At 39.4% G+C, this 12,891-nt stretch overlaps 2 protein-coding genes across 7 annotated transcripts in view; both read right to left on the bottom strand.

Moving 5' to 3' along the window:
• mia (MIA SH3 domain containing) overlaps positions 1 to 12,891 on the bottom strand; it is a 22,141-nt gene that overhangs the window by 2,148 nt on the left and 7,102 nt on the right. The gene's annotated exons all lie outside the window — the stretch shown is intronic.
• Positions 1 to 12,891, bottom strand: part of cfap54 (cilia and flagella associated 54) — a 25,088-nt gene that overhangs the window by 10,126 nt on the left and 2,071 nt on the right. For 4 of the 6 annotated variants that reach the window (XM_032532764.1, XM_032532759.1, XM_032532760.1 and 1 more), the window contains 34 exons: positions 12,689 to 12,854; positions 12,441 to 12,499; positions 11,813 to 11,956; positions 11,489 to 11,602; positions 11,168 to 11,269; positions 10,888 to 11,080; positions 10,628 to 10,708; positions 10,377 to 10,489; positions 10,116 to 10,230; positions 9,627 to 9,712; positions 9,051 to 9,188; positions 8,650 to 8,791; positions 8,410 to 8,465; positions 8,082 to 8,210; positions 7,673 to 7,916; positions 7,278 to 7,411; positions 6,743 to 6,940; positions 6,552 to 6,644; positions 6,239 to 6,427; positions 5,772 to 5,890; positions 5,523 to 5,670; positions 5,173 to 5,328; positions 4,908 to 5,030; positions 4,398 to 4,520; positions 3,921 to 4,041; positions 3,524 to 3,613; positions 3,321 to 3,447; positions 2,973 to 3,075; positions 2,400 to 2,491; positions 2,114 to 2,311; positions 1,683 to 1,855; positions 1,459 to 1,610; positions 1,143 to 1,352; positions 706 to 905 (listed from right to left, as the gene is read on the bottom strand). In XM_032532764.1, the coding sequence (XP_032388655.1) occupies positions 706 to 905; positions 1,143 to 1,352; positions 1,459 to 1,610; positions 1,683 to 1,855; positions 2,114 to 2,311; positions 2,400 to 2,491; positions 2,973 to 3,075; positions 3,321 to 3,447; positions 3,524 to 3,613; positions 3,921 to 4,041; positions 4,398 to 4,520; positions 4,908 to 5,030; positions 5,173 to 5,328; positions 5,523 to 5,670; positions 5,772 to 5,890; positions 6,239 to 6,427; positions 6,552 to 6,644; positions 6,743 to 6,940; positions 7,278 to 7,411; positions 7,673 to 7,916; positions 8,082 to 8,210; positions 8,410 to 8,465; positions 8,650 to 8,791; positions 9,051 to 9,188; positions 9,627 to 9,712; positions 10,116 to 10,230; positions 10,377 to 10,489; positions 10,628 to 10,708; positions 10,888 to 11,080; positions 11,168 to 11,269; positions 11,489 to 11,602; positions 11,813 to 11,956; positions 12,441 to 12,499; positions 12,689 to 12,854 (4,631 nt within the window). The remainder of the gene's footprint in view (positions 1 to 705; positions 906 to 1,142; positions 1,353 to 1,458; positions 1,611 to 1,682; positions 1,856 to 2,113; positions 2,312 to 2,399; positions 2,492 to 2,972; positions 3,076 to 3,320; positions 3,448 to 3,523; positions 3,614 to 3,920; positions 4,042 to 4,397; positions 4,521 to 4,907; positions 5,031 to 5,172; positions 5,329 to 5,522; positions 5,671 to 5,771; positions 5,891 to 6,238; positions 6,428 to 6,551; positions 6,645 to 6,742; positions 6,941 to 7,277; positions 7,412 to 7,672; positions 7,917 to 8,081; positions 8,211 to 8,409; positions 8,466 to 8,649; positions 8,792 to 9,050; positions 9,189 to 9,626; positions 9,713 to 10,115; positions 10,231 to 10,376; positions 10,490 to 10,627; positions 10,709 to 10,887; positions 11,081 to 11,167; positions 11,270 to 11,488; positions 11,603 to 11,812; positions 11,957 to 12,440; positions 12,500 to 12,688; positions 12,855 to 12,891) is intronic. The other 2 variants (XM_032532761.1, XM_032532762.1) reach the window with 2 other exon arrangements.

Here is a 12,891-nt window from a genome sequence, read left to right as displayed (position 1 = left end):
TGGAAAGACCAGGTGATGTCAATCTTAGGGTTTTAAATGCCCAGACTCATCCGACCTTGGCCCAACAATCAGCACCATGGGTTCTTCTAAGCAGTTAAACTGAAACTGAAAATAGTTGACAAAGCAGGAGAAGGCTATAAGAAGATAGCAAAGCGTTTTCAGATGCTAAAATCCTCTGTTTGGAATGTAACTAAGAAATGGCAGTCATCAGGAACAGTGTAAGCTAAAGCAAGATCTGGAAGACCAAGAAAAATATCAGACAGAACAGCTCGCAAGATTGTGAGAAAAGCAAGTCCAAACCCACGTTTGACTGCACGATCCATCCAGAAAGACCGGGCACACACTGTAGTTGTGGCACACCATTCCACTATAAAGAGATACTTGTACAAATATGGTCTTCATGGAAGAAAACCTCTACGTCCTCACCACAAAAACTAGTGTTTGAAGTTTGCAAATGAACATATAGACAAGCCTGATGGATTGTGGAAACAAGTTCTGTGGACCGATGAGGTTAAAATATAACTTTTTGGCCAGAATGAGCAAAGGTACGTTTGGAGAAGAAAGGGCACAGAATTTAATGAAAATAACCTCTGTCCAACTGTTAAACATGGGGGTGGATCAATCATGCTTTGGGGTTGTATTGCAGCCAGTGGCACAGGGAACATTAACGAGTAGAAGGAAAAACAGCAAACAGCCCTTACTCACCGTGTGTATGAGTTGAAAAGTATGGCAAAGTGGGCCAGTTTCTCCCATTTGCCACTATCATGGAGACACTCCAGAGTGTGCAACACCAGGGTGCGGACCCAACGCAGGTCCACCTGGGTGCTGTTATCCATTGGGGCTGAGAAGTGGAGACTGGACTCTAGTTCCTCCTCAGTCAAGTCGCTATCATACAAACTCCACAGCTAGTAGGGAAAAAGATGACAATGAGAGATAAAGATGAAAGTCACAAAGAGGACTTTGTAGCTGTAATGTGTTTTTGTTCAGATTAAAAGATGCAGACTGCAGTGACAATGGTTACCACTATTGATTTCATTATACCTTTGCTTGTTTTTTATACTTTATAAAAAGGCTAATTATGTGAGGGATTTTTTTTTTTGGACTAGCAGCTGAATGTGTATATATATCTGTATAGTACTTACTCCGAGTCTGTTCAGCATGTCCATTATTAGGTCAGTAGCCAGCACCAGTAGTGGTGTGAAGGTGGTGTGCAGCTGGTCTGCTATAATCGGGGAGGGAGGTTTAAGCTGAGCAGCTCTCTGTACTAGAATATTGATTCTGCAACTCTGGTCCCACACAGTCTGACACACACATTGAAGAGTGGTCCAGTGGCTGCCACGATGGGCCAACACCTGGAAATATAAAAAATAGATACAAAAAATACAATACCTAGTTTTATACTGTATCATCATATGTAATGTCAGCATTTGCATGTGTGAGTGTGTATGTGTGCAGTACCATGGCCCTTCGGAGATGTAAAGCAACTTTGTCAAGTGAGTTCAGCAGCATCACAGCAGTATGTCTGTGTGTCTCCATCTGCGGTTCCACAATTTGAGAGGAGTCCTCTCCCTCCTCACAACTCTCCTCTGTGACAGATTCCTCCATTTTGACTGCAGGAAGAAAAAAGTGATGAAACACTGACCAGGTGACTTTTTCTTTTAATTTTTCAGAGTGTTCCCCACCCTCAGTTTTGCTCCTCTTTTGGTCTGCAGCCACATACTCCCTAAGCCCTGAGTGAGAGGAGTCTCTCTCAGGGACAGCCTCATATTTAGAAGACTGCTGTGGCTGTGAGTTCCTCCATACTAGGATACCAGAGTAGGCCAGGGAGAAACACAAGGGATTTAACTGCCAGTAACTGAAACAAAGTACATACAGAACATAAATATTATAGTCATGCACACGCAATACATATACATATTTTATATATATATGTGTATGCAATATTATTTAAGACTAAATGTCTCCCACAAAATTATGCGATGCTGTTCAGGGCCTTTTAGAAACAGTACGGCCCAAACCCTTGGGCTAGTAATGTAACTGATATAACCGATCATTAGTTCACAGAAAAACACAGAAAAGGTGAAGTAAGGAAGCTGGTGTCTTGTGAGTAAACCTGTGCTGCGGGGCTCCTCCATGCAGCTGGTCCAGCCCCTGGTAAAGCAGCGCTAAATGGGCTTGAGCCATGCTGTAGTTGAGGTGAGACTTCCACACTCTCTCCTCACAGCACATGTTCCTCAGCTGAAGTTGCTTCTTGTAACGTTGCACCACAGACGACATTTTGGTTAGCAGGTTCTCCACAACCTGCATTTCCCTACACATACATGGATGTGTGGTTATGTGGACCCACACATATAATTACGCACAACCAGATGAACACAACACACATTTAAATATTGTACCTGTTAGTTCTCACTCTCTGAAGCATGCTGGGGGGCATTTTCTGTTTTAGTTTCTTTCTTGTATCATCAAGTGAAGGTGAGTTCTTGTTCTTCTACATAAAGCAGCACAAAATATTTGGGGTTAGGGTACATCCCTAATGTACTGTCCTTACGTATGGTTGCGATGGGTGTCTACAGTATAGATAAGGCACTACAATTAGAGTAATCCACAAGGAATTTGTTGAAAATATGGCTACACAGTAGGTTGGGGCTACTTTACAATATCAGAAACTTAAAAAAATAAATTAAAAAAACTGTTTTACATCAGTAAAAAATATTTATGTGGATTCCTATAGCTCATTACGCTTGACACGGTCAGACTCAAATGATGCCAGAGGGGCATCATCTGCAAACAGACGAGACACCACCTCAGCTGCTTGGTAGATCATTGTCAATAAATGGTGATGCAAAAAACTCTTAGCACAGATGTTCAGAATATTGTACGTCCTTGTGTATCTGCATGCATGTGTCTGTTGTTATAGAGGAGAGAAATGGATATGCATCCTTTTTTATTTGTGTGTATATTATTCTTACCTGTGGTGGTTCATTTCCTTTCGGAGCCTGAGCACTACTTCTTCTTTGACTCTGACTGTTTCCCTCCAAACATTTTGTGGACAGTCCCATCACCTCGTCACGCCTGACAAAGAGAGAACCATTCAACATACTATCAAGCTTTAATTAGCTAGACAAAACAGCTACTATCTGTAATACAGTACAGTATGAACCATACGTAAGAAGCTCGACAGTAATGCATTGTTTGATGTTTTGACTATAACAGTATTTGACTTTGAAAGGATACAACGATTATGAAATTAAAGCTGAAATCTTTATTTTACTAAATATTTTTTTAAATCAGCAAAGAGGTGAATAGTCAAAGCATACCTGGAAAGAAATTCAAACATGCTTTGTCCCCACTTTAACACAAGGTCTGGGTGGCCTTCTTCCATGGTTCTCTGGATAAGAAGTGCCGCACCCTCAATAAAATATACCTTGCGTCTGTGCTTCATCACTATAAAAACACACAAACACAAGTGTCAATGAACAAAACTGATTACTCATTGAAAAAGTATGTGTGTGCCACTCACCATCTTGATAGGCATCCTTTAATGTGCTGTTGGAGATCAGATCATACATTATGGTGGGATCCTCACAGCCAGTCAGTGGGCGTGCAGTCTCTACAGAAAAAAACAATTGTATATAAGATGGAGTTTAAGAGAAAATACTATTTAGACATATGTGCAACTGCAATATCATCTATTGTGCTTGACAAAGTGTATTAATTGTTCACAGAACAATCACAAAGTTAACCAGCTGAGACTCAACAAAAATATAATGAAATATTTTAAATTCTAGTTTTAGTCTTCCCAAAAATGTTACATGCCAGTGTTAGTTTCATGTTTTTTTTTATTTTCTGTCAACTTCATCAAGTGTGTAATATTTTGTTGCCAAGCATGTGTGTGTGTGTTTGTTTCTATGTGTTACCATTGTCCGTAGTGAGAGCTTCTTCAGATGTGATTCTTTTCTTGTTCTTCCAATGCAGTGCCTTCAGCTGAAGGCCTATCTTTATTTCACCCTTGATTGTTGATGCATGATGTGCCTTAGACCACACACACACACACACACACACACACACGAACAGAAGAGCAACATATTCTACATTCTGTGTATTTTTGAAATTATCTAATATTAAAACATCAGTAAAATATGGCAGTCATTTGTAAAAAGAGTGAAGATACATTGGGTAATCATATTTATTTCATTTTATGATCTTAAGTCACTCTATGAGTTAATGGACTTTATTAATATAGCACTTTTCTAGTCTTAACGACTATGCTTTTACATAGTACAGGAACCATTCACCATTCACACACATTCATACACTGTAGCCAAAGATGTCATGCCACCTGCTCATCAGATAAACACACATTTACACTCTGGGAACACTCCCTTGTTTCTTACACCTACAGCTTTATTGGTAAGTCTACTGATCTGCAGCTGGGCATCATAGACTTCTTGGAGCAGGCTGCGACCACAGTCCACCACTACAGAAGCCATCTGATGCTCCCTGAGGACACGTAATGCCTGGTCAGGAAGGATGAATGATAAATAAATTGTAAGTCACTGTGGATGAGTGGTAACAATCACCACAACATAAAAAGTATATATATGGTACAATCATATGTGCATATTATGTTCTATAAAAGATGGTAGTAAAATTACAATAAAATTAAAAAAAAAAAATTGTTGATTTCTATTGAAGTCATTTTTGCATTAAATTATTATAAATGTGACACTACTACAAATCTTGAAAAGATAGGTACGTTGCTCCACAATGAAGGCAAGTTAAGCGTTAATGCTAAGTTTTAGCATGCAACTCAAATACACGTTTTCAAGAGCATTGTTTATTGTTGTGTATTGTGTGCATGCAGATAAACTGTTTAAACAGCACATAAACACATGCAGACACACCTTGGACAGGTAGTAGGTGATGCAGGCTATCATGTGCATTAATGACTCTGATGTGTTTCCAGTCCATTTTTGTTTGAGAAGACCTGAATTCTCCTCCAAAACTATCAAGCATTTTTTTAACACCTGCACATCAGAACACAGGCATAGTGACCATACACACAGTTATGAATTGCTTACAGTTTGTATTATTTTACATTGTTGACAAAGTACAGTTGTCAATTGTATGACAAAATGTTTAAACTGAAATGGATGAGGTATTGCACACCTGTACAACAGGATCACAAAAGATCTGATGGAAGATTAAAGGGGCCAGGAGGCCATAACATGTAACTACAGCTTGCACGGCAGCGCTACCATCATTCAACCACATTGCCAGGTCCGTGGCCACCAGCATTCGCTTACACTCTGCCAGCCTGGCCTCCTGCATTCAAACACATGCAAATATTATGTATTTATGTTTCATTTATATAAATAATCTGTGTTAATACAAGCAAAAAAGAGACATACTTGCACACTAATAATGACAACTATCCAACACACTGTTTATGTGAGTCATTCCAAGTGGAATACACATTATCACCGTTCATGCACACTTCTCTATCCGGATTGTTTTACCTGTTCCCAGATAAATGGTCCATTGTCACTGAATGAGTCACAATGGAGCAATCCCTGCTGAATGTTGATCTCCGTCTCAATGAAGACGGAAGCGAGGAACAACCGACACAGGTAAGGAGACGAGCGTTGCAGGGTCTGGACATGTAGCCTTCAGCAATGCGAATGGGGATAGAGCAAAAAGAGATTTGCAAAAAGCAACGAAATACAGATTCCTTGACTTGAACTGTGTGGATGTGTTTCCCTCCTTACCCTGTGATAGTGAGTCTTTCCTGAGTGCTGTGGGACCTGGGGTCAGGGTAAGTATAGTGGATCCACAGTTCTCTGCAGGCTCTCTTTGCTACGGCATACTGCTCTGTTTGAAATGCCACCTAAGGAAGGAGTGAAAAATGCTACAACCATAACCCTGCTTTGTCTGTGGCTTTGTGGGGAACAGTGTTAACATATCCATCAGTTTGGCACGGGCCAGAAGCCCAGCAATGAGCAACAGCAGTGTGAGTCAGTATTAATCATTATAATGCATAAAGGCTCTCCCCCTACACCCAGTTAAGGCAAGGTGTACATATGTGTGAGGGTGAAAGTGTTGAACCAATACCCTGCTATTCTTCCCCAGGGTTTTCTATCACCAGGAAAAGCACCTGGACCCAGCAAGTGATGAGAGTTGTGAGGTGACAAACTAGTGCCAAGTATCTATTAGCTTTCACTTGTGTGTAGTGTACCTGTGCCAAGTGAGCCCACGTGGAGAGCAGTGGTATTGGCAGGGATGCCAGAAGTGGGAATGTTGACCCTCCTATGGTGTTGCCCAGTAGCTTGCCCTGGCTGTTGTAGGCTGCTACAGCAAACACATACTTCTGGTTGGGCTCCAGCCCCTCCACCCTCAGCACGCACTCATCAGATACTGCTGATACCTGGAAAACATACAAAGTCAGACCTAATACAATGGGCCCACACAAGATCATACAAGTAAAAATTAAAAAAATTTAAAATGTATTACACTAGACCTGACTCTTCTGTGACAGAGATAAATTGTACCATATTTCCAGTTCCTGGCAGGGTGCAGTCTCCAAGGCGGACTTTTTGGTTAATGCTATCGGCTGCACGGCCACAGAGCTGGTACCAGCAAACCTGGAAAGAAACACACAAAAAAACAAAGAAAGATAAAAAAGTGTAGAAGTTGTGTAGGATAATTTGCTACTTGTTAGAATAGTAAATTAAAATCTTACTTGTCCCTCTAAGTTATAAGGTGCTGGAGCAAAGGTTAAGGAGTGGTTGGTGCGTGAGAGCAGGATGGGAGGAGGTGGAGGGTTTTCTTCTTTCTCCTTTATCCCTTTATCTTTGTTTTCAGCTGGAGTCTTAAGGATGGTGGACATAAACAGTTTTCTCTCTTCCATCCCTGCTTTCTCAATCAAGGTGGAGGCCTCCTGGCAAGAGCACACGTGCAAACCAGTTGAATATTTATTACTGTACACTTCATGAAATGTCACCTAAATCACCAGTCATCAGTAAAAATGGCTACATCTGAGTTTTTCTACCTATACAGTATGTACAGAAATTACATGTGCCATTGAGGCCTCTAAAAGTTAAAAACACTTGACAACTAGCTGTCCTCACTGTTTATTATGGCTTAAGAAACAAAATAGTATTCATTAGTTAAGACCATGTTATATCACTGTGATGCATGCATCAAAATATCGTATTTTTACACAATATCCCATTTTTACAGTTGACTGTAAGTGTGAAGGTTTGTGAATGTGTAACCTCTAGTAGACTCTTGGTTTTGTTGCTGTTATTTGGCCCCATGTTGTTGTACGCCATCGAGGCTTTCTGGATCAGGAAAAGAGCTTTGGACACCTTGTTCTTGTTAATCCGATCCAACAGTTCCGACTCTGCGACTAGACACAACCAAAAAGACTATAATTAGACCTATTATTTGTGTCTACAATTAGACATGATTTATTGGCAGAAATTTCATTTTGAAATCAATATTGTTTGGTAATATTTACCATCAACCATAAATTACTGACAAAAATGTGAACTTCTGTTACCAAATCAGCAAGCGCTGGGTTGGGGATATGCCATCAATCAATGTAAACTTGAGAACAAACTCAAAATCACCTGTGAGTTAAAATTGTCAGTGTGGCAGTGAGTCTGACCTGCATTCAGCTGCAGTAACTTGAGGGAAGCCCTGTGGTGGATGATGTCTAGCTCTAGATGAAGGTCTGTGGCCAGCAGGAACACACGTGTGGACTGAGTGTGTGGAAAGGCTTTACTATCTAGTTCTGCCTTAGATTCCTCTGCTTCTTTTTCCTTTTCACTTGTTCCATCTTCTACATTGCTCTCTTCTGATGATGTCAGAGAAGATATGGTGGGAGTCAAGGGAGGGAGGAGACGAAATTTCTATCCGAATAAGAGGAAAACAGGTTTTAGAAACACTAACCCACAGCATTTTTTTACATGGTGCTCTCTTACAATAAAGTGTTCCTAACTCAAGGCAACACCTAGCTAAGAAAGTTGTAAAATGAATAATTGTCAGACTGAGTGCTGGACAGGTTGACACCCTACCTGTATGAAGGCAGGGTCAATGATTGCTGAGTAATCTTGGGGCAGCAGTGTAGCTACACCCTTTTCCAGAGCTTCAAGACCACTTTCCACCACCTCACACACCTTCTGAAGCAGCTCTGTACTTGAATTCTGCAAGCACACAAACACAGATTGGATGATGCATTTTCTGTGCTTTATTTATGAAAAAACTGAGACAGAAAATAGCACATTTGAGTGATGTGTGATTTGCTTTGTCATTACATGGTTACACTTTATAGAATAATAAATAATTGTAATATACAGAACTATCATTTGATGCCATGCATAGACAGTCAACCCATTCACATACCTCAAGAAGAGAGAAATAGCGTGGTTTCACACCCTTACAGAATGCGTCAAGAGCTCCTAGACATAAGACATGAGAATAATAATATTGTCTGACTATGTGAACATGACATGAGTGTGTCTGAGTGACCAATAAAATACCACAGTGATATTCTATAAAACGACAAAAGATTAAGTACAAAAGATGCATGATTTCAGCTGTCCTACTAACTGAAACACGGCAAATGGTAGAACTAGAACTCACTTGGATACTGATTACTTTGTTCAGCTGTACTCTCTAGCAGTATAGCCAATGTGTGGATCATTTCCACTGTCATTATGCAGTCAACAGTTGCCAGGTCACAGGCAAAGGCCACTTCACACAGCATAGACAGACACCACAGCCACTGCAAACATGTTACATACACATGAATGCATGAAAAGAAATAAGTAGGACATTTACATTAAACACACTGTAAACACTTTAGGCAAATCTGAGTTAATGGGTGTTTTATTGTGTCTAAATTAATTTTACAGTTCACTCAGTTTTAAACTCCAAAAAAGAAATCTATGCTGTGTAGAGGATGAAAGTAGCAATGTTATACTTTGCTCCTATCAACATGACAGTCAACAGTTCCAGTAATGCTTCCCTTTTTAAATACATACCTTGTCATAATTATCTACCTTCTCAAGGTAGTGTGTAAACTCTAGGTTATGCAGCTGATCCCTCTGGATACCCAGCTTCACTTTACCCCAAAGAAATAACAAAACATTCAAAACTAGATCTCCATCTGGCTGCACCTCCTACACAAACACAAATACATACAGTATTAGTGTTGAGAGTAATGCGTTACAAAAGTAATGCAAGTACAGTAATGTATTGCTTTTTGCTGTAACCTAGTAATAAACACATTACTAATAAAGCTTCACTAATATTATACCAATACAATCTCAGTAGCATGCGTTACTAAGCATTTTAACCCAAAATGAAGCAATGGTCACCAACACCACAAAACATTTCCTTTTCATTTTATATCTTAAATTACTTTGCAGATTCAGATTAATATTACAAAATATTATGAATAAATGAATTATGACGTATTAAATTGGATAAAGACTTTGTTGATCCCTTGGTGAAATTCACAATTTACATCATACTTTTGTGATTATTTTAGGTAAAAGTAACTCAAAAGTAAAGCCTAACTAGTGTAAAGCAAACCCACACATTGCATAGCCACTTACAGGAGCAGAACCACAAACAGACTTGTGCAGGGTGTCTACCAGGCCAATGAACTCATCACTCATTGAGAATGAAGACTTGTGTCTGTCTGTTGGAATCATCAAACAACATATTCACAATATAATTCAGGAATAACTGAAATCAGTAATTTATATTTGTGATCAAGTAACTAAGGCCTGATGTTGAACACGTTATTAGTATCTAATCTGAATGCTAGGTTATGAACATTAAATCTTAAAGTGTGTCAGCTAATATTTGACAAGAAGTAACACGGTTAAGATACTCATAATTTGACAGCAGCTTGTTCAACACAAGGAATAAAGAAAAAGAAGCAGGTTGTTCAAGGATTAATGTAGTCTAGGCAACAGCAATAAATGGCTTTCTAAGAATCCTTTGTGAACAGTTTCTAGTAAGCCATTTATCTACATAAAGGTTTAGAAGTTTAAATTATCTAAGCAAGTCCATAAGTGGCACAATTTTATGTTTGCTACCATCAACTATGTTGTCCTCTCTAGGATATCTCCTCCGGGAAGACAGCAGACTATTGAAACTGTCAAGTAATGCAACCTCCAGCTCTGCCCTCCTGAATGACTGACCCTCCACACCCTGACACAGAGAGAGACACTCAAGATCATTTAGAGACACAGAACACATTAAACTCTAATGGAAAACACAGGAATACACAAGTGACAACTAATAGAAATGGAGTGTATTCCCCTTTGTGAATAATGAGATGCGTGTGTGCTACTCACAGACAAAACCTGCAGTATATCTCTGGCAAGTTCAGTGAAAGCATCTGGCTGCTTGTACTGAAACAACATCTTAATAAACCTCATCGCAGACATAATGGGCACTTTGTTTTCTCCTAGCAACACAAGAGATAACATTACATAACATGATTTCCAATGCACTGCACAAAACAAACACCTTGCAACATGTGATAAAGTGCTGTAAATGTTGATTGTAAAGTGAGAAAAACAAAACAAAGAAAACAGTGACTAACCTGTAACGGCTAACTCCATTAGCGTGGATGTTTGTGTCAGTGTACTAGGACTCACAAGAGACTTACTAGTAGTTGTGTTGCCTTCACAACCAGGAAAATAAAAAAACATCATTCAATACACACAGTGAGCATTCATCACCTTGAACACCCAATTAAAATGTAAGCATTTGAAACATTTTGCAGCACCTGTAGGTTTCCTCTTAATTGTGAACTTACTGTAATCACTGCATAATGTTTTTTCTGTTGTTTCTTGTACTAACCAGATAATATACTGATGCCAGCTGACAGGAGTTCTAGGATTACCTCCTGCAGCTCTGGATCATCTGGCATCCTTGTCTGCAGCGGGCATCTGGTGCTGTCCCAAAGTGCTTCCAAGATTCCCAAGAACTGCGCTGCACTGCTGTCAAACAGGCCCATTAGCATGTGCTCTGTTGTAGTACGAGGCCACGGCGCCTACAGTAGATGCAGGCAGGTAAGGGTGCTTAAAGATGAGATTTAACACTGACTATGATCATATGACAGTAAAGTGGATCATATTACATTAGGTATGTCCTTCAAGGTGCTTTTGGTTTTGATTCTGAAAATGGGTTTGTGTCTCCTTCTGGCCTCAAACACTGCACGCTTGAAAATCATGGCAGCTAGCTAGAAAAAAAAGAGATGTGAATTCCCATTTCTTTGATAAACTAAAGACAAGCCATTTACAATGCCAACATTGTAAAAGAAAAAAACACAAACAACTTGGACATAGAAAGTCACAAGAAAACAATTTGTATGTGTCTGTATTCATACACACAGTGGTGGCTACATTCTAACATTTTGTCACAATATTAAAAGTATATTTTGTTAAGATGAGTCTCCTGCCTTGATAGAGGCTTCTTTGTAAGCTCTCTGAGTCTCTCTAGTGGCAGGAACTTTATTCTGCTCCTCCAGCTTTGCTAGCTCATTGATTTTTCCAAGGGCTCTCCTGGCAAATTCCTGAAAGCATTTCAAGACACACAAACAACCCACAGATGGGCAATATGACTTTCAAACTTGTTTTAAAAACAATTGTATGTACCTTTTCTATGTGATTTTGATATGTAGATTACATTTTGTTAAATAATAACTTATTATATCAGCCTGTGAATAGTCTGTTAATATTGTGTGATTGTTGGTGTCTGGATACAGATGATGTGTGTCTTTTACCTCTGCCTGCAAAGCAGCATGGTTGTTATAGTAACAGTGGCAGACAGCACAGTAGAGTGTGACAATCCATGGCAAACACTTAGCAGTCATCAGAGGAATGGACAACTCTAAACTGATGCTTGCCCACAGAAGGTACTCCAGTGCCTGGACAGGATCATACATGGTGGTATAAAGAATCATAACACACAAGAATTATATCTACAATATACTTCACACAAATGTCTGGTTGTCATCACATTATTTTCTTTAGGTAAAAGTACCATTGAGTTTTAAGAGTTGCATCACAACACACCAGAGGGAGGTTAAGTACACCAACCAATGTGCAGAAGAGAGTGAATCACTAAAAACTCAAATAATTAGCACATGGAAACAAACACCGTGTTAAAACTGACTGATTAACCACATTAACCAGTTAGTTAGGGTTTTTCCAAATCTGCCAAGGCCTCGTTATCAAACATTTGCAGCATGTCTGGCACACACAATTTCTCACCCTTATCCATTTCAGCCATGGTAAAAACATTCTTTTGAAAGGCTCTTTGGAAGACTAATCAGTTGCCAAGTTGCAACAATAAATACAGTACTAAAAGCCCCATTTATCATCTATTCACATTTATCTATCTCTTAGTACCTCCGCACTACAATTCATGGTCATCAGGTAACGGCAGATGGTGTAGATGTGTAATGAACCTGGAAAACGTTAGAAAGAAAAAGAGAAACATGTTAGTTCTACAATAAAAAATCAAATACAGTAGAATGTCTCACTTCATTTTAAATTTTCCTCTTGTCCTGTCTCACACTTTGACAACTCAATTTGTTCTTCAAAAATCAGACAAAAAGCAAATACTGGACACAACCATATTAGTTGTATTATTATACCATTATATATTTGCCAGCACAGGTGCTCATGTTGCTGAAATGCCTGCATCATGATCCTGAGGAATTTCAGCAAATGCAGTAGTTTACAGAGTCCCTTCTGGCTGAGGATGCTCTGACTTTTCTCTTGCTCAAATATACACAGGGCACAGCCCTGCATTGCACGGATCTACAAACACACACACACACACACACACACACACACA

This window comes from Etheostoma spectabile, chromosome 13, assembly GCF_008692095.1.
Source record: "Etheostoma spectabile isolate EspeVRDwgs_2016 chromosome 13, UIUC_Espe_1.0, whole genome shotgun sequence".
NCBI classification, from domain to species: domain Eukaryota; kingdom Metazoa; phylum Chordata; class Actinopteri; order Perciformes; family Percidae; genus Etheostoma; species Etheostoma spectabile.
The sequence above is the reverse complement of the archived record's forward strand: the minus strand, read 5'-3'. Positions and strand labels throughout refer to the sequence as shown.